Source organism: Phragmites australis, chromosome 3 (assembly GCF_958298935.1).
Source record: "Phragmites australis chromosome 3, lpPhrAust1.1, whole genome shotgun sequence".
Taxonomy (NCBI): domain Eukaryota; kingdom Viridiplantae; phylum Streptophyta; class Magnoliopsida; order Poales; family Poaceae; genus Phragmites; species Phragmites australis.
Window position 1 is genome coordinate 17733726 of NC_084923.1, and position 18623 is coordinate 17752348.

At 45.8% G+C, this 18623-nt stretch overlaps 6 protein-coding genes and 1 non-coding gene across 7 annotated transcripts; 5 read left to right on the top strand and 2 right to left on the bottom strand.

Moving 5' to 3' along the window:
- The first annotated feature begins 1739 nt into the window (after positions 1–1739).
- LOC133910547 (protein STRICTOSIDINE SYNTHASE-LIKE 10-like) lies at positions 1740–2768 on the top strand. Its single transcript, XM_062352903.1, has one exon. The coding sequence runs from the start codon at positions 1740–1742 to the stop codon at positions 2766–2768; it is 1029 nt and encodes a 342-aa protein (XP_062208887.1).
- Positions 2769–3563: 795 nt separating this feature from the next.
- LOC133912491 (uncharacterized) lies at positions 3564–5713 on the top strand. Its single transcript, XM_062355250.1, has 2 exons — positions 3564–3672; positions 5248–5713. The coding sequence occupies exon 2, from the start codon at positions 5248–5250 to the stop codon at positions 5632–5634; it is 387 nt and encodes a 128-aa protein (XP_062211234.1). The 5' UTR covers positions 3564–3672; the 3' UTR covers positions 5635–5713.
- A 25-nt stretch (positions 5714–5738) lies between these two features.
- Positions 5739–6972, top strand: LOC133910548 (uncharacterized). Its single transcript, XM_062352904.1, has 3 exons — positions 5739–6320; positions 6402–6574; positions 6714–6972. The coding sequence occupies exons 1-3, from the start codon at positions 5868–5870 to the stop codon at positions 6970–6972; spliced, it is 885 nt and encodes a 294-aa protein (XP_062208888.1). The 5' UTR covers positions 5739–5867.
- Positions 6973–7439: 467 nt separating this feature from the next.
- Positions 7440–9031, bottom strand: LOC133910549 (uncharacterized). Its single transcript, XM_062352905.1, has 2 exons — positions 8541–9031; positions 7440–8475 (listed from the first exon to the last, which is right to left on the bottom strand). Exons 1-2 carry the CDS (start codon positions 8798–8800, stop codon positions 7440–7442), a joined length of 1296 nt encoding a protein of 431 aa, XP_062208889.1. The 5' UTR covers positions 8801–9031.
- A 624-nt stretch (positions 9032–9655) lies between these two features.
- On the top strand, positions 9656–9728 carry TRNAA-AGC (transfer RNA alanine (anticodon AGC)). Its single transcript has one exon. It is a non-coding gene; the product is annotated as a tRNA-Ala (tRNA).
- A 306-nt stretch (positions 9729–10034) lies between these two features.
- On the bottom strand, positions 10035–14913 carry LOC133912492 (putative ubiquitin-like-specific protease 1B). Its single transcript, XM_062355251.1, has 9 exons — positions 14231–14913; positions 13608–13687; positions 13430–13523; positions 13215–13313; positions 12036–12128; positions 11811–11930; positions 11250–11353; positions 10779–10851; positions 10035–10596 (listed from the first exon to the last, which is right to left on the bottom strand). Exons 1-9 carry the CDS (start codon positions 14732–14734, stop codon positions 10534–10536), a joined length of 1230 nt encoding a protein of 409 aa, XP_062211235.1. The 5' UTR covers positions 14735–14913; the 3' UTR covers positions 10035–10533.
- Positions 14914–15064: 151 nt separating this feature from the next.
- LOC133912493 (uncharacterized) lies at positions 15065–18026 on the top strand. Its single transcript, XM_062355252.1, has 9 exons — positions 15065–15208; positions 15365–15484; positions 15617–15684; positions 16114–16219; positions 16326–16394; positions 16549–16606; positions 17109–17344; positions 17485–17536; positions 17614–18026. Exons 1-9 carry the CDS (start codon positions 15206–15208, stop codon positions 17679–17681), a joined length of 780 nt encoding a protein of 259 aa, XP_062211236.1. The 5' UTR covers positions 15065–15205; the 3' UTR covers positions 17682–18026.
- The last annotated feature ends 597 nt before the right edge of the window (positions 18027–18623 follow it).

Genomic DNA, 18623 nt, shown 5'->3' on the forward strand with positions numbered 1-18623 from the left:
GCGTTTGAGATTAGTTTCGCAGAAAACAATTCAATTTCTCAGGATCTGGGAACACTCCAAAGCGATGCCTTGCCACGGCGCAGCTGATTCATCCAAGCGCAACAGCTGTAAGCTAGAAATGGAAATTACTATAACGGGCACATTTTACAATCGATAAAAGCGTATAAGTACCTGCCTTGAGAATTTTTCCTCGTCACATCGTCATGACAAAACAAGGTGCCCTTTTTCTTGGTCTGAACTTTGACCACCAACGATTTTTTTAAGCTGAGGTGCCGCTCTTTTGTTTTATCACTACGAGGAGCTCAACATATTGTCACGAGAAAGGAGCTGCTCGTATTGTTTGAATTATTACAAACATGGGTATTTTTTTTTAAAAAATAGCTGGAGCGCTGAACTTGCAACATCAGGAGCTCAGCATGGTTTGCATTTTTTTTAATTGGAGCTCGTGGTTTCCATTAACCAGTGCGCACGGCTAAATCACCGGCCACCGCAATAGTTACAAAAGTTGAAAAAGCCATCTAGCCATAAGACATCACTCTCTCCTGAACACCGGCAACAGCTAAAGCATGCGCATGCGCTACATTATTACAAGTCCTTGGACTAAAACAAACAAGATAATCAAAAAACGATAGGGCAAGTAGACTTTTGATTTCCCTGAACACAACACGGGCCGAATCATACGCTGAACTTGTCACCGCCGTTTTTAGAACCTGGCAATGGGTTCTAGGATACTACATAGTTCAATTACTTTCTCAGTTTAAGTAGGTGGAAGTGTGTCTTTATTTCAACTTAGTGAAAACTGGGCCGACCGAATAACCCAAAAGTACAAAACTTTGCTGAAGCCTCGACCACCAGGGCTATGGCTGCTCAAGAAAGCACCACCAGTATTAATCTTGATGCAATCATCTTCCGGGGGGGTTCCACCTCAAAGTAGCACCACGATTAGCGGTTCTCCACTTACTGAAACATTCCCAAAACTCGACTGCCCGTTTCTGCACCAATACCTCAAAAGCAACATGCATTCACCGCGTTGCGGTCAGACCACCAGGTCCATGAGAAGTAAGAGCGTCACAACAAAGCTTCAGGATTTTCATGACTAATGTGCTGTTTTGACGTAGTGAAGCATGCACTGCTTCAGGATTTATATGACTAACTGGTTTGCAGATGTTCATTCCAATAACTTCAGGCGCACTTCTTCAAGCATGGTTTGCATTGTTGGCATATAAGCATGAGAACGCAGAGCTTTGGTGCCGGACTGAGGAACAACCCTAAGTAGGGCGCTCAATCAATTTGCGCGCGCGAATTTCAAATACGCCGGGTGTGGCACAGATACGAACAGCGAAGAGACCTTGGTCGACTCGGATCGGAGGCAGAACTACGAGGCATCACGCGCGGGAAGGATGGAGTCCCGATTTGCGGCGCAAAGCCGTTTCGCCTCCCCCAGCCCAAATTTCAGCAAACCTCATCCACAATTCCGGGTCGGATCCAGCACGGGAAGCAAAAGCGTCCGCGCTCAGACCACGCACCACTCGTTCATCGAACAAACGGGGCCCCAACTGGACTCCCACGATCCGAGTAAGCTTCGGACTCGGCAAAAACAATACGAGTCCTACACCGGTTGCCATGCAAGGCCGGGCCGGGCCGCGTTCGAGTCTGACGCGGCCGCCGCACGCGCTGGCCTATAAAATTGCCCAGCATGGCGTTCCATCGATCAAACCAAAGCTGTTCCACCGATCGGGATGGCGCGCAACCGCAACCTCGTGACCTCGCTTCTGCTCGTCGTCGCCTTAACGCTTCTACTCCCGTTGCCCTGCGCGGCCGAGCCGATGAAGACCACGCCCACGCACTGGAGCTTCCACCTACCGCTGCCCGACGGCGTCAGCGGCCCCGAGAGCCTCGCCTTCGACAGAAGGGGCCAGGGGCCCTACGCCGGCGTCTCCGACGGCCGCGTCCTCAAGTGGGGCGGCAGCGCCCTCGGCTGGACCACCTTCGCGCACAGCGCCAACTACCGGAAGATCCCACTGTGCACGGCGTCCGCGGTGCCGTCGGAAGAGACGGAGAGCATGTGCGGCCGCCCGCTGGGCCTGCAGTTCTACGCCAAGACCGGCGACCTGTACATCGCGGACGCGTACCTGGGGCTGATGAAGGTGGGGCCCGACGGCGGCGAGGCCGAGGTGCTGGCGACCCAAGCGGACGGCGTGGCGTTCCACTTCGTCAACGGCCTGGACGTCGATCAGGCCACCGGTGACGTCTACTTCACCGACAGCAGCACCACCTACCCGCGCAGGTTCAACACGGAGATCATGATGAACGCCGACGCGACCGGGCGGCTGCTCAAGTACGACGCGCGGACCAAGCACGTCACCGTGCTCAAGGCCGACCTGCCGTACCCCAACGGCGTGGCGGTCAGCGGCGACAGGACGCACGTCGTGGTGGCGCACACCGTGCCGTGCCAGGCGTTCAGGTATTGGCTCAAGGGGGCCAAGGCTGGGCAGTACGAGCTCCTCGCCGACCTCCCCGGGTACCCGGACAACGTCAGGCGCGACGCGAAGGGTGGCTACTGGGTCGCGCTGAACCAGGAGAAGATGCGGCTCAACGCCACGACGGCTCCCGTCAAGCACCTGGTCGGCGTCCGGCTCGACGCGGACGGCGTGGAGGTCGAGGAGCTGACGGCGGCCAAGGGCGTGACGCTCAGCGACGTCGCGGAGAAGGACGGCCAGCTGTGGCTGGGGTCAGTGGAGCTCGATTACGTCGGCCTTGTTAACTAGATATATTTACGTTAGTTGTAGCGTCATTAGCAGTCGGATTAGTACGTAGCTTCAATTAGGTTGTAAATTCTTGGTTTTGTAGTGGCTGGGAGTAACAAGCATGTTATTACTGAAAAAATTAAGCTGGTTTATGCTTTTGGATACTGATTTTGTTTCTGTGTTCAATGTTCTGTTGTGTTGCTTCTATGACTTTTCTCAATTCAATCAGTAATGTAGAGGGCCGATAGTACTCGCGACGCAAATATATACTGCTAAGTTGCATGTTTTGATTGGTGGTCATTGACAGTTACGTTCACAATACCGACTTGCAAAAGGAGATTGATTACCAACGAGGTGACAGCTCTTTGCCGTATTTGCTAACAGTTATTCAATACACAGTGCATTACTACTGCATGAGCAAATACCAAGTATATTACCACCATCCTTTTCATAATACAAGTTTGTAAGTAACCGAAGTTGCGACTCGATCGTGTGTTCAACAGAACGTTGTAATCACCCTTTAGACCGTCTCCAACCGAATCGGTATCGGGTCGGCATTTCGACTGTTGCGGATGGCGGGCGCCCGGACGCGGCTCCAACAGAGTCGGTTTCGCGTTCCACAGGGTTGCGGTGTGCGACGCGGTCGGCAAAACCCGATGGCGCTGGTTCCGGCATTCGGGCGAGCGGATAGGATAGGCAGCAGCTCCCGAGACGCGGCGGAAGGGGATCTGGCGAGGCGCCGCGGCGGTGAGGTCGGGGCCCTCGGCGGGGGCGGACTCGGGCGGAAGCGCGGAAGATCGGGGCCCTCGGCGGCGGTCCCTGCGGAGGAGGAGAGGAGGGGAGCAGATCCGGCGGAGGCACTTCCATCGTCCCCGCCGTCCGCCGGCTCGGCTACAGCACCAAGGAAGACCTCCAGTGCAGCAACGTAAGTCCTCTCGCGCTACTGGAGACCCTGCGGTGGCCGCTGGTGGGGGGGGGGGGCGAGGTGGGTGCATCGGCGTTAGGGATTGGGTAGTCGACGGCGCTAGGGATTGGCCTAAGGGATTTGCTCACTTTGCATTAGGGATTTGCGATTTGTTCACTTTAGCGTTAGGGATTTGCGATGTGTTCACTTTGCATTAGGGATTGGGTTGTCCACGGCGCCTCGGTTCGGTTGTGCCTGTGGCAAGCGCGTAGACGCAGAGCATGTAGCTTCGACGGCGATTCACGGTGGCCGTAGGTAGTTCAGGGCGTGCCACAGGTAGTTGAGACCGTGCTTGGTTTTAATCTGGAAAGGTTTGGTCTAGCACATGAACTGGAACAGTTGCGCACACAGTGAAGGCTTTGGTTGATCTGGAAAGCAGCCAGTGAAGGCTTTGGTGATGATAATGTAGTTGAATTGATAGTTGCTCCCTCTGCATTCATGTGCTAGACCTGCTTTGGTGATGATAATGTAGTTAAGCAATGTACTTGAAGTGATATTTGGTCCCTCTGCATTCATGTGGTAGACCTGAATATTTGTAAAATTGTGGAAGACTTGCATTTGAGCTGTGTAGTTCATAAGCAATGTAGTTGAGCTGTGGATCTGAGCTGTGTAGTTGATAAGCAATGTAGTTGAATTGGTATTTGGTCCCTTTGCATTCATGTGCTAGACCTGCTTTGGTGATGACAATGTAGCTTAAGCAATGTAGTTGAATTGATATTTGGCCCTCTGCATTCATGTGGTAGACCTGAAGATTTGTAAATGGTGGTACACTTGCATTTGAGCTGTGTAGTTGATAAGTGAAAGTGTTGCTTTGGTCTGTGTATTAGTACAACTGTTGCTTTGATTGAGCTATGTGTAGTATGCACTGACATTTCCCTTGCCCCTAAAAATGTGCAAACTATGTTTGGTTTATATACACATAGCAAATATTGTGGAAACTATGTTTGGTAATGTGTGCAAAATGTTTCCCCGGCTGAAACCTAATTGTTTATTTTTGAAACCTGAGATGAAATAAAGGGCTCTCCTGGCCTAGCTGGTGTGGCTAGTGTGCCTTTGCTTGAGCTATATGCACTGCTCTTTCTTATGTAGGCACTGTTTTTCATATATGGACACACTATATATAATTGATGCTTCAACACTGTCTTCCTTTGAGGATACACACTGCCTTTGGTATATATACACATAGCTATTCCTACATGTTGGCCACAGTAATGATATCCAGTTGCAAATACCATGCTGGGACCTGTTGATTTCGTCCATATGAGCTGTTTGTGTCAGGCATATTCAATAACCCAATGAACCAGAATGCTTCATTCATTTCAGATAGTAAATAATGGTCCAAACCAAGTGTCATGCACCTGAATTAATGGTCCTTTATTGGTTCTTTACTTTTCTGCTTAATTACTGCTAGTGTAAGCATTGTGTTCCTACTGTACTGTGACTGCATGAAGAGGAACATTAGGTACATGTACAGACTTCATGCATGATTGGTAGGTAACAGATTCTCAGTTGAGCCATCGGTGTCATTGGTTGTAGATGGACGCCGCTTCGCTCGCCGCCCTTGTCTCCAAAATGCAGGACCACGTCGAACAAATGGCGGTAGAACTGAAGAAAGTCGTGAAAGAGAACTTGACTACGGAGGGCACCCCCGCCGATGTGGACCTGAACCGAGCTCTCTTTCAGGTCGAGAACATTGCCGGGGAACTGGAGATGCTCGTGTTCCAAGTGGAAGATGCGATGCAGACTGGTGATGGCCGCAAGGAAGTGTCGGAGGCCACCACTTTGGTCGAGGATGGGTCCGGTTCACAGGATGTCGACTGCAACGACATTGTTCCAGTGGATTGGAGCGGCGATGAGCTGTTGTGTGGAGATTCCGCGGACTCTATGTCAGTAGAATCCGATAGGTCGTGGCGTATGCAGTGAGTTGCTCTATGTAGTAGGGTTTAATGCAGTGGTAATAAACGTAGTGTTGTGTTGTACTGATATAACGAAACCATATGACGCCCACTGTCTTTGTGTATTGCCTTTGTCGAATAAACTGCATGGTTCATGTATTTCAGTTTTGTCTCATATTTCATGTGCTGTACTGATATGACGAAAACATATGTTCCTTACTGTCTTTGTGTATTGTCTTTGTCGAATAAACTGAATGGTTCATGTATTTCATAGCCTTTGTCCCATATTTCAGGAGCAGTATGGAGTATGCCCCTTTTCTTCGAGGTGATGAGGATGACATTCCGTGGGACGATGTTGTGCCGCCCACTCAGGATGACTTCATCGGGACGCAGATTCCTACGTCCGATGAACAGAACGAGTTGCCAGCGGCATGTGGTCGTGGAAGCAGTTACACTATCCAGGAGGACCTTCTGCTAGTCAAGTCGTGGCTCAACGTGAGTATGGATCCCGTGGTGGGCACGAACCAGAGTATGGGGGCTTTCTGGCAGAGGATCGAGACATTTTACCACGAGCACAAGGAGTTCCCTACCACTCGGAACAAGAAGTCTCTTCAGGGTAGGTGGACATTCGTCAACGGCATGGTGCAGCGATTCTGCGGGCACTATGCTAAAGCCCTTCGTACTAGGCGGAGTGGGATGACGGAGGCCGACACGGTATGCATCATTTAATGCGCATGTGTAGTTTCCATTCAATATATGTACTGTGCCATTTAATATGTTGTGGCCAAATTTCAGATTGCAGCTGCATGTCAGATGTTCCAGGCAGCGGAGAAAAGGGAGTTCACACTGATGCCATGCTGGGCCGAGTTTACACCACCATCCGAAATGGCAATCAGAGTCTTCTCGCAAGAAGCAGAGGACTGCGCCATCTACACAGGAGGGAGAGACCTCCCCCGGCTGCATCGATGGTGACGGTGCGACGCCGACGCATACCAGCGGGAGCAGCCGGCAGAAGCGGCCAGCAGGCCGAAACAAGGCAAGGGACCTCGCTCGCGGTTCGGCTTCATCAACATCGGTCACAAAACCAGTGCTTGAGATGTTCGACAGGCAACTTGCGGTAAAAGAGAAAGTTGAGAAGGAACGCGCCGATCGCTTTGCAGAGCTGTTGAGGATTGAGGAGCACAGGTTGCGCCTGGAGGAGGAGCGTGTCCAACTGGAAAAGGTGAAGGAGGAGAGACAAAAAATCAGGGAGGAGAGGGAGATCATGAGCATGGACATTTCGCAAATGGACGAGGACCAGCAGGCATATTACAAGAGCCTTCGCCGAAGCATCATCGTAGCACGCCGAGCTGAATCTGCCCCCTGAGTTTTGGTGCTTTACTTTTCATGCAAACAGACTTCTACTTTTCATGCGAACAGACTTTTACTTTTCAAGCAAACATGAATTTCAGTTTTGTCTGTTGAGTACTATGTAGTACCTACAATTTGTATTAATTGCCTGTTTAATCATAATTTGGACCGAACTATTACATTGTGGCCGAGTGTTGAGTGCTATGAAGTTTGCTGGCCGATTGCATATTTTGGACCGAACTATAACATTGTGGACCGAACTAATACATTGTGGTCTCATTTCCAACGTGCATGAGTGCGATACGAGATTACATTTTTGTTAACACGATATAATGCGTTACGAGATTACATTTTTATTAACACGATGTAAATGCGAGACGAGATTACATTTTTTTAACACGATGTAATGCGAGACGAGATTACATTTATTTGAACACGATGAAACAGGATACGATATTACATTTATTTAAGGTGCCATGAGGTCTATTGTCCTCCTGCGACCTGCCACAGGTGCTCCACAATGTCGTCACGGAGTTGACGATGCGTTGGTCGACTTCTAATTTGCCCGTACCTTTCCATAAATGCTTCAAGCGGGGGGGTTGGTTCGTGAGACGGCACCGCGTCCTCGCCCGAACTCTCGTAGATGTAGTCGACAGCACCTTCCGTTCTCTCATCCTCGATTATCATGTTATGCATGATGATACACGCGGTCATTACGTCGCTGAGGATTTCTTGATCCCACAACCTCGCCGCGCCACGGACAATGGGAAACCTGGACTGCAACACTCCAAATGCCCGCTCAACATCCTTTCGTGCAGCAGCCTGCTGCACCATGAAGTGTTGATGCTTCGGGCCTACTGGAGATGGTATGGGTTTCACAAATGTCGCCCACTCTGGGTAGATCCCATCTGCAAGATAGTACCCCATTGTATAATGGTGGCTATTAATAGTGTATTGTACCTTCGGTGCTACTCCCCCAGCAAGGTTGTCAAGGAGATGAGACCGGTGCAGCACATTGATGTCGTTCAATGAACCTGGCATCCCGAAGAAGGTATGCCAAATCCATAGGTCCTGCGATGCCACAGCCTCTAGAATGATAGTAGGTGCATTGACATGGCCCCTGAACGAACCGGACCACGCCGTGGGACAGTTCTTCCACCTCCAGTGCATGCAATCGATGCTTCCAAGCATCCCGGGGAACCCTCGACGCTGGTTCATATCCAGCAATCGAGTTGTGTCCTCCTCGGTCGGCGCCCGGAGGTACTCGTCACCGAACACCTCGACAATGGCCCGAACGAAACGCCGCATGCTCTCGATGATGGTGCTCTCCCCTAGACGGAGGCACTCGTCGAGAGAATCTGCAGGAGCATCGTAAGCTAACATACGGAAAGCGGCAGTTACTTTTTGCAAGGGTGACAGCCCAAGCTCTCCGGCAGCGTTCCTCCTTTGCTTGAACCACGGGTCATGTTCCTCCACCTCCCTCACAATCTTGCAGTACAAATCGCGATTCATCCGGAACCTGCACGGCGATGGATCAGAACTAGTTCATATCTCGTCCTTTCGTAAAAAATAGAATAGTGTTACCTGCGCCGAAAGATGTAGTCGGGGTACACTGCGGACTCAGCAAAGTAGTCGTTGTACAATCGATTGTGTCCCTCCTGACGATTCCTACGGATGCGCCGGTGCCCGGGGACGGAGCCTCCCCACGGCCCTCTGCGCGACGCTTCGACGTCGGCATGCCATGCGGCAAGCGTCGCTAGGACCAACTCATCTTCCTCATCGGACTCCTCGGTGGAGAAGCATAACTCTCTCATGTACTGCTTCCATGCAGCACGAGGCTCCATTTCGTGGCTTGCAAATGAGAGCCCCTCTTGCACCTATATATAGTGCCAGGCCGAACCTTCCAAGAGAAGCCACTTGTGCTCCTTCCCTTGCAAGCCACTTTCTCGGCGCCTTCCCCCGCAAGCTTCCGTCAGCCTTCCTCCACACGATTCCTTCTACTGCAAGACCCTAATATTTACGTTGCAACAAACCAGTGCAACGGGATGCTCAGTATATGTCATCACGATGCTCAGTACACACCAAAATAGGAAAGAGAAGATAGAGGATGAAATAAAGGAGATTCTGTTGGAGATGAAGGGAATAAGGGATGCTGCAATAGTGATAGGGGATTCTGTAATAGTATTTTAGAGGATGAAGTTTTAGGGATTCTGTTGGAGATGGCCTTAAATCAATGGCGGAGTCGGGATTTTAAGGATGGGTATTGGAACTTTCTAAAAAAATAAATTCATTCAATAGCGATGCAAAATATGAAGGATCATAACAATAAGAGTCCAAATAATTTAGAAAGGTTATAAAATAATAATAAATTTATAATATAACTCTACGATCCCTCGCGCGTTATGGTAGCATCATCTTCCACTTGCTTAAAAAATACTCGTTCAAGAAATATAACCAGGCAACCGTTCAATTATTCTCTCTCATTTTGTTTTCTAGCTTATTCTTCGTATAATTTTATTTAAGAAAAGACTCTCAACACTAGCAGTTATTATCCTGAAAAATTAACACTATTTTGAAAAGCTTGTAAACTAGGCGAGCATCGTCGCATGTTGCACGGCGCGAAACCGGGACGTCTAGACAGATTGGAGTGGTCAGTGATAGTGCATCAAGATGAATTCTTTAACATTCCATCACTAATTGGGGATGTAGCTCAGATGGTAGAGCGCTCGCTTAGCATGCGAGAGGTACGGGGATCGATACCCCGCATCTCCATCTTTTTGCCGTTCAATTTTCGTCCCCTCTTTTATCCTTCTTCGTGATGCACTTGTTCTTTCGTATGTTTGCTTTGTATGCATACAGTTTGGCGGCATAGACTGTCGTCCGCGTCCTGAATAAAGCTGTTTGTTGGCATGGTTAACCTGAGTCTCGGAGGGCAAATGGCAACATATGAAAGGCAAAATGGAGAGGAAAAAGAAAAACAACACATATACCGGTATATCTGTTTGTTTTGTTTTCACTTCGGCTCGGTGCAACTGACCATCTTTTATGACCTCATTCCAATTCGACCAGAGCAAAAAGGGAAGACAAAAAACAAGGAGTGAAAATTGTTAAACTGTGGGGAACCATCAAATATAAGCACATCCATCTGACTGCCGACTCGCAATCAACAGATCCACACCTACAGGCCTTAAATTAAAGTACAAGATTAGAACCATGGCAGAAAAAGAATTATCCTAGCACAAACTAATCTGAAACAAACTACAACCAAAGACAAATATCAGTGCAGCTACACCTCACTGTTCCTGCCACTCAAATCCCTAGACAAGATTGCTTTGCAGAAAATCAGTAGCATTTACATCATTGGACGCCATCGTTCAGCAGCTTCAGGTCGCAGACCATATTATCCAGCATCTAAGGGAGAACATATGATCCTGTCATCGCGACAAACGTCCAATAATGGATTTGCAGGTTAGAACGATGCCAAACAAGGAATATTGGCATGACTCAATCAGCTTCTATTCTAATTGTCAATAAAAAAAAACAGCTTCTATTCCAAAAAGAGAAGGATGTGTATCCATCAGTCAGCTCTTAATCTTAAGATTTCCTTTGCTGTTCTCTTCCTAAAATATTCCATGTGTTCCTGCAAAAAAAAATCTCTTGGATAAGCATGGTAATGTATAATCAGCCGAAACAGACTGATTATTGCACCACTTTTATACCCAGGTCAAGCTAACACATGATTATATTATGATGACTAGAACAATCATCTTCATATAGGTGCTAGCCATGACCTGCTAAAATTTGGTGCATAAGTTTACCCACCTGACTAAAAGACAGGCTCAATCCTCTGCTGTGGAAATCAATGTACTTGAGCATAAACATACCACAATCCCACCTGCATGACAAGATCCTTGTGTCAGTTATATTTATACTACTTGCTACAATAAGAACACTTATGAGCTATGGTTACATGGCCATCGTCATAAATATCACTAATAGTACTTGGGCAACAGAAAATACTCTGCATATGACCATCCAACTAAAAATGGGTTTCAAGCAAGTTTGTATATGACCAATGACAAATTGGAAGTAAAAAAAGGAAAAGGGAAAAAGTTTTTATTCACTTAAAACTTCCCTTTTTGTTAATTTTCATTTTTCAATTAGACGCAGGGGATGGAGCCATAAGAATTGCATACAGGGACCATATGGTAGAAGTTATCTAATTGGGGGGGGGGGGGGGGATACTAATTATTCTACTAAATGATAAGAATAATTTGTATAAAGAAGACATACCCATTCTGCTGTAAAGGAATATAATCAATCAACTCTTCATGCCAAGAACTAGTGTCGATTACTTTGTTACTTTTGTCCTTCACTTCCTCTGCAATATAACTAGCCTGTATATGGATCACACAAAAAGTATAGCACCAGTAAGCCCCATTTAATCTAAAAATGTTTGAATTTAAACAAGCCTACCAACATACCTATCTGTCAATTTCCAAAATCATTTCGTTGCCCAGTAGCTACGACCGTTATTTTAATCAATACTACTTTTTACTTCCATTAGGACAGACTGGGTTAGAGAACAAGGACTTCAGGACCATGTGAATGGGCATAACAGATGTGCCAAAGTCCATTTCCATCTAGTGTTTTCTTTCACTAAATATTCATATAACAAGAATTGGAGAGATATATCAATCCAAAAGATATGCTAAAATCAAACAAGAATTGGAGTTTAATAGTTGTGAAGCTAACAACTCATTAGACTAATATTAGCATGCAAAGATGTATATGGGCACAGTTTTCTGGCTGTACAAACTGGAATTTTATATTGGAGGCATAAGTTATGCTTACCAGTATTCTTAGCACATCACGATCCATGCCTCCAAGAGAATCAAGGTATTGAAATGTATTTTCCTTCATGTTTATAATTGCTAAACACCAATGTATATCTTTATGTACAGGGACAAAGATCTGCAAAAAAAAATCAGAAAGAATCATGAGAAACAGGCATGTCAAAGAGAAAAGGGTGGAAACAGCTAACAACAAAAAGAATAAAGAATGCAACATCCACTTTACTTTATCGCATTCAATGAGCTCATAGCCCAACTTCCTGTGGGTAGTCCATCTTCTAACAGATTTGTAGTCATACCCATTTTTTCCACAAGCAAGCTGAGAAAAATTCAGAAAGTCAATAACGATTAACATTTAAATGGTGATCAATTTTCTTCACAAATAAAAATCAAAGGCATAAATGCATAAGAAAGGATTGACACAAGTGCATTAAGATGAATGAAAAATAACAAGAAGCATTCCAACTGACTGGAAGTAATAAAACATTGACAGGAAAACGAAATTAGTATTTTTCACACTCCTACATCGCCACTTAAAGGTAACAAAGACATTGATTGACTAGTGCGAAAGTGAATGTAGCTAAGACATACAGAGTCCCACAATGCGATTTCCTTAAATGTGTTTGTTACAACCAATCAATAGAAGCAAAGAAAATATGAAGAGAGCAGAGCATGAAAAGAGTTGAATATATCTGTACTCATTTCCAACAAAAGGTCCAAATCAAGTGATAAGACAATCTAAGGAACCCAAGAAGGCAAACAGAGAACTAATCCCCGTTTAAAATGTTTCTGCCAAACTTTCCTAATTTTATTATTAATATACATAGAACCATTTAGATGGCCCACATGAATAATGGTAGCAATAGATATGCCATAAATAGTGTCATACTACCTAATCTATATGAGAAAGGTCCAACATCAAAGGTACAACACAACCACAGAAATCCAGGAGGGCCATTATGCAGCTAATCCCTACATCTAGTATACAGTTATTCATGCAATTGAACTTCTCTAATTGTGACTACCAAAGAACTATCTAGATTGGCCACATGAAAACTATATCAGTAAATTTATTTGCGGTAAGAGTACCATAAAATATTATAATATTGCAAGCTTTTCACTGAAATATAATTATGTAGAAATTAGCGATCAAAGCTAAACCTTGGCAATTAATTCTCTGCTGCAATATTCACACGATTACAAACAGAGAGACAAATACTTGACGTGATACATGTACATACTACAATATTAAAATACGACCATCATATCTACATTGCTTGTAAGAAGCAAAATAAAAGTACTCCAGGGGAGAACAAATGATAAAACATACCAATTTATGTACAGAAAAGAGATGTAAAATTCTGCAGACACAATAAGTAAACAATACAGAAACATATCATCCAACCTTCTTATAAAAGAATGTATTAAAGAAATGGCATTTCAAAAATCTTTTCGGTTCTCTTTTTTCCCTCTCCTTCAACAATTCAAGGTACAGGTTAATAACCTACATGCAAGAGACATCATTATCATCATTAAGTACAGAAATATGGACCCATCAGTCATCAGTGTAAAGGATAGAGATAAATTAAATCTGTTTAGTATATCAAGCATGAATATTACCTCATCATTTAACCAGCCACCAGGTCTCAAGCACCGGAACTTCTCTTTGCTGATCTCGATGTTAGAAGATTCATGCAGCACTAGGACTATGCTACTGATATGGAAAAGAAGGCACTCTTGAGCTTATAAGGTGTATAGAAAGCTTCAAACGACATGCAAGGAGAGTTGGCAATAATACCTTGGACCTCTACTGTACAAACAATCATTAACTTCATTTTCCTCCTCAGTGGTGAGAGGTTTAAAGAGTTCAGACAGATCCTAGAATAGTGAAAGATGAATGTAAGTAAACCAGCAGTGAGATAAAGCATAGAAAATTGGCACAGAGCTGCCATCACGGTAGGTTAGTCAAACATGTGCTTAAAAAGGAGAAAAACTGTTTAGATTGGCATGCATTTTCTTTGCCACAAAACTTTTACATTCAGTGATGCCTATTCCATTTTTATTTCCGGTTAAAAGGAGGTTTAATAATTCAAATACATGTGGTTTAAGGATGCTCTTTTAAGTCCTGCCCCTATGTTGTTAACAATTCAAAACATTTTTTCTAAGTTGGGTGACACTAGTTCCCTCAATGTCAAAATGCTAATGAAGTCAGGAATCATAAAACTGTTTAAGCTTGCACTCGAGACAATCTCACAACCCACTTAAGAAGCTTCTGTTCCAGAGCTCCAATTACATGAAACTCCCACTAATTCGATACAAGAAGCAGACTTTATCACCAATCTTCTTCCAATTAACATTCGCCCAGAATGACAATAGCAAACTACAAAGAAGGTATAGCAAACAAAAAAAAAAAAAAATTACCTCCTTGGGAGCCTTGTCTGACTTCCGTATCTCAGCAAGCTTCTCCACTTGGAGCCTCACCTCGGACCCTAATGCTTCCAACCTCGGGTCGCGCTGCCTCGCCCCCTCGAGCGCCTCCAAGTAGAACGGCTTCCTCTTCTCCCGTGGACGAGGCGGCAACGCTTCCAAGGCGGCCTTCCTCGCATCCCCAACCCCCCTGTTCACCAAGTGCGCCGTCGTCCCCGCTTCCTCCTCCGTGACCACAGTGAGATCCCGCGACACGCCGACCCAGCGCCCGCACACCTCCCGCCCATCATCCCTGGGCCGCCGGCCGCATAAGAGGCCGGAGGCATAGTTGCCCATGTCGAATGCGAAAGACCTCGCCTCCGGAGGGGGCGCGAATAAGACACAGGGGCTGAAGCGGAGGCGGCTGAGGCGCTGCGGGACGTGGAAGTGGCGGGGCAGGGGGGAGTCGATGTGGCGCTTGCGGTGGTTGCGGGAGAAATCGGCAGCGGTGGCGGTCATGGCCAGAAGGAGGTGGACAGGGCCATGAGAAGAGAGGTGGTGGCTAGGAGGGGAGCATGCCCGGAGCGCAAACCCTAGTAGGGGTTTGGTTTCCGCTCGCGGGGAGGGAGGGGAGAAGAGAAGGGAGAAGGCGACCGGCGGGGAGAGGAGAAGGGGGAGACAGACGGAAGCAAGATGCTTCGTTTTCCCTAAGAAGATTACGAAATTGCAAATAGATCCTCTTGGAGCGAGAGGACGAAATGGTTTTGCAATTTACCGAACTAGTTTGGGTGGCTGAGCGAAAAAGCTGCTCCGCCCTTGACCAAAGCACGCGCGGCCCGGCCCATGCATCGCATCACGCGGCTCTCACGAGCCGATCGCACACCGCCAGATTGTGCACGCGAATATAAATAGCCACGCCGCAACGGCCGCCTTTTCTTCTCCCTTTCCTTCCCCCTCCCCTGCCCCGGCCGTCGCCAGGGTTCTGCCGCCATGGTAAGTGCCGAGTCCTCTCATCCCCGCCTCGGACCGGAATCCTCCCGATTCCCGCGCCACGCCGTCCCCAACGCTGAATGCATTGGGTCTCTGTTTTTTTTGGTGTTCTTTTACCGAATCTTCGCTGAATTTTCTGTGCTGGGAATCGCGCTGCAGCCGCAGGGAGACTACATAGATCTTCACCAGAAGCGCCATGGGCGGCGGCCGGACTACGAGGAGCGGAAGCGCAAGCGCGAGGCGCGCGAGGTGCACAAGCGCTCGCAGCAGGCCCGGAAGGTGGGTAGCGGGTGGCCCCCAATTGGAGAAATTGTGCCCCCCTCTTTTGTCATTCTTGTGGCATTCTATATGGTACTGGGATAGTGAGGTTCATGCTTGCGAGTGTGTTTGTTTGATTTTGTGGCCGTGCAGCTGCTCGGTGCCAAGGGCAAGAGGTTTGCCAAGAAGCGGTATTCTGAGAAGGCGCAGATGAAGAAGACGTAAGTGATTCTCCTATTTTTCTTTTGTGATTATGAATAGGGAGTTAAATATCTGAGAATTTGATGGGCTTAAACTGCTCGAGATGGAGCCTTGAGTCTATGTGCAGCAACTCACAAAATATTTAGTTTTAAAGTTCAATGTGTGCTTGAAGCTGCCGATGCCATTCGAATATCACTATATAGTTTTGCATATGTGCGTGATTACTGGAAGTCTGGAGCTGATGCAATGATGTGATTGATGATATCATATTCTATTAGGGCCAGGCTCATATTCTAGGTACTAATTTGAATTCAAATCTGTTTGATGTGCGCAATATTTATGCTAGAGACGTAGGTCATTATATTGTGGTTGGGAGTGAGTAAATTTGGATGGTGTGTTTTTGTAATACTGGCTACCTGATGCGCTTATGTGCGACTCATTCTCTGCAGCCTGAAAATGCACGATGAGTCAACTACGAGGAACAAAGTTGAGGATGTTCAGGAAGGAGCTCTCCCGCCGTATCTACTTGATCGTGATCAGACACAACGGGCAAAAGTAATTGCTCCATCCTTGCTGTCCTCTTATATTCGCCTTTTAAGGAGTTCTTCCTATTCATTGATTGTTATGAGATACCTGATCGCTTTTGTTTCATGGCATGCAGGTTCTTAGTAACACTATAAAGCAAAAAAGGAAGGAAAAAGCTGGAAAATGGGATGTTCCTTTGCCAAAGGTCAGTTTTCTAAACAATATAACTAACTCTTGGATGTATATCAAGATAGTCTTATATAAAATCTTAAAGGTCTTGATGTTATTAGAAGAGGTACACAAGCAGTCTGCAATTTCCTTTATTTACTTGAATGCAATTACAATTAATGTCTCTTCAGGTTAGACCTGTGGCAGAAGAAGAGATGTTCAAAGTCCTTCGGACTGGCAAACGGAAAAGTAAGTATTGGCAGAATGGTTCTCGCGATTGATGAACTTTGCTCAATATTTGCAAATTATGTTGTGGAAATTGGAACATAAATCATGATATGTAGAGTAACTTTTGCAAAGTTTGTTTCTTATCTTTCTGAGCATGTGCATGTATTCCGTACCATTCCTTTTCTCAATTAAGTGCATTCTGCAAGGACAAAATTCCTATGTGCAAATATTGATTCACTAAATTGACAATAATGCATGTTCATTTTGGCCTGTAATGTCTACACTAAACATGGTAGGAGACCTCTCTTTATGTGGCCAGAGTGCTATTTTTTCCTAGTGAATTTGAGAATTATGGTAGGCAACGGTTCAAGTACAATCGTTTCTTCAGGTACAGCCATGCAATCAATTTTTGTTTGGACTTTGACACACCGAACCAACACGAAAATCTAAAAAAAAAACAATGTTGTGGAAATTATGGTCATAGCCAACTAAATAATGTCTGTGAACTTATTTTCATATGCAGCAAAGCAATGGAAGAGAATGGTCACCAAAGCGACATTTGTTGGACCTGGATTTACAAGGAAGCCTCCAAAGTATGAGCGGTTCATACGGCCAACTGGCTTGCGTTTCACCAAAGCTCATGTGACCCATCCTGAATTGAAGTGCACCTTTAACCTTGACATTATCTCAGTAAAGAAAAACCCCAACGGTCCAATGTATACATCGCTTGGTGTTATTACAAAGGGTACCATCATCGAGGTATGTTGTGTGTTTTGCTTACTTCAAGCATCACTATGCCACTAAAGTGATCATGTTCTCATAATTTTTCTTCAGTGGCATATACCTAGTTCACAGAGTCATCTCTCTCTTAGAGATTAATTGTGGTCTTCCACTTTCAGGTTAATGTGAGTGAACTTGGTCTTGTGACCCCGGCTGGAAAAGTTGTTTGGGGTAAGATATCATTGGACTGATCTGTTTATTATGCTTTACCTTCTCAGTTTCAACAACCATTGTTTGTCATGACGCAGGTAAATATGCCCAAGTTACCAACAATCCAGAGAATGATGGTTGCATCAATGCGGTCCTACTAGTGTAAAAACCAGTGTGTTATTCTGGGTGGCGGATATCTGAGCCGTTATGTTTTATGGATAAGATTCCTGCAGTGTTGTCTCACGGAACTGTTTCATACTTGCCCAGTTTCCCTTCCTGGTTAGAACGACAGAGTTACACCGAATTACTCGTCGAAAGAATTTTGGAAATCATCACGCAACTCTTGAAGCACTTTTGTACCATTGCGATTTGGGCTGAACAAGGATTATTGCACGCGTCTTTTAGTTAACCGGGTATTAGTTTGATAAAGGTCTCCGATCCTCTGTATCAGTACAGTATAGCTAAGTTCGTCATGAGTTCTGCCTGATAAAAATGAGATATTTAGAACAAAGGAATAATCCGTGTTGTAGTTAACTTAGATGTTGGTATGAATAGACACTTTTAGGTATAATCATATGATCAATTACTAATAGTTGTGTCTATTGAGAAGAGATGTCTTCCCAATAAACATGTTCTCTTATCATATCTTTTCACCATGTATAAATATGTAAACATCATGATCAATGAATACAAGAGTTCATTTGCTACTCTATTGTCTCTCTTAATTACTATCTACACTACAACACGTTATCAGCACGAATGTTCTCCACCGAGACATCGGCTACAATAGAAGAACACCAACAGCAAGAACAGAGATGGACATCGAGATGGGCTGTGATTCCACTCTCCTTATGAACTACATCGTCTTCTGCTGCGATCAATCCTCAGGTGCCCTCGTGCGTATCTTCGCCGTTCATCACAGACATCAATCCTCAGGTGCCCTCGTGCGTATCTTCGCTGTTCATCACAGACAGACAATATATATTGTGCTACAAAGGCGATGCACTCACGCTCTACAAGGCGTTCATCTGCATCAACACAGAGAAGAAATCGATTCCGGCCATCTAGAACAGAGGCACGAAGGCCATCAGGTACTCATTGATGCCAT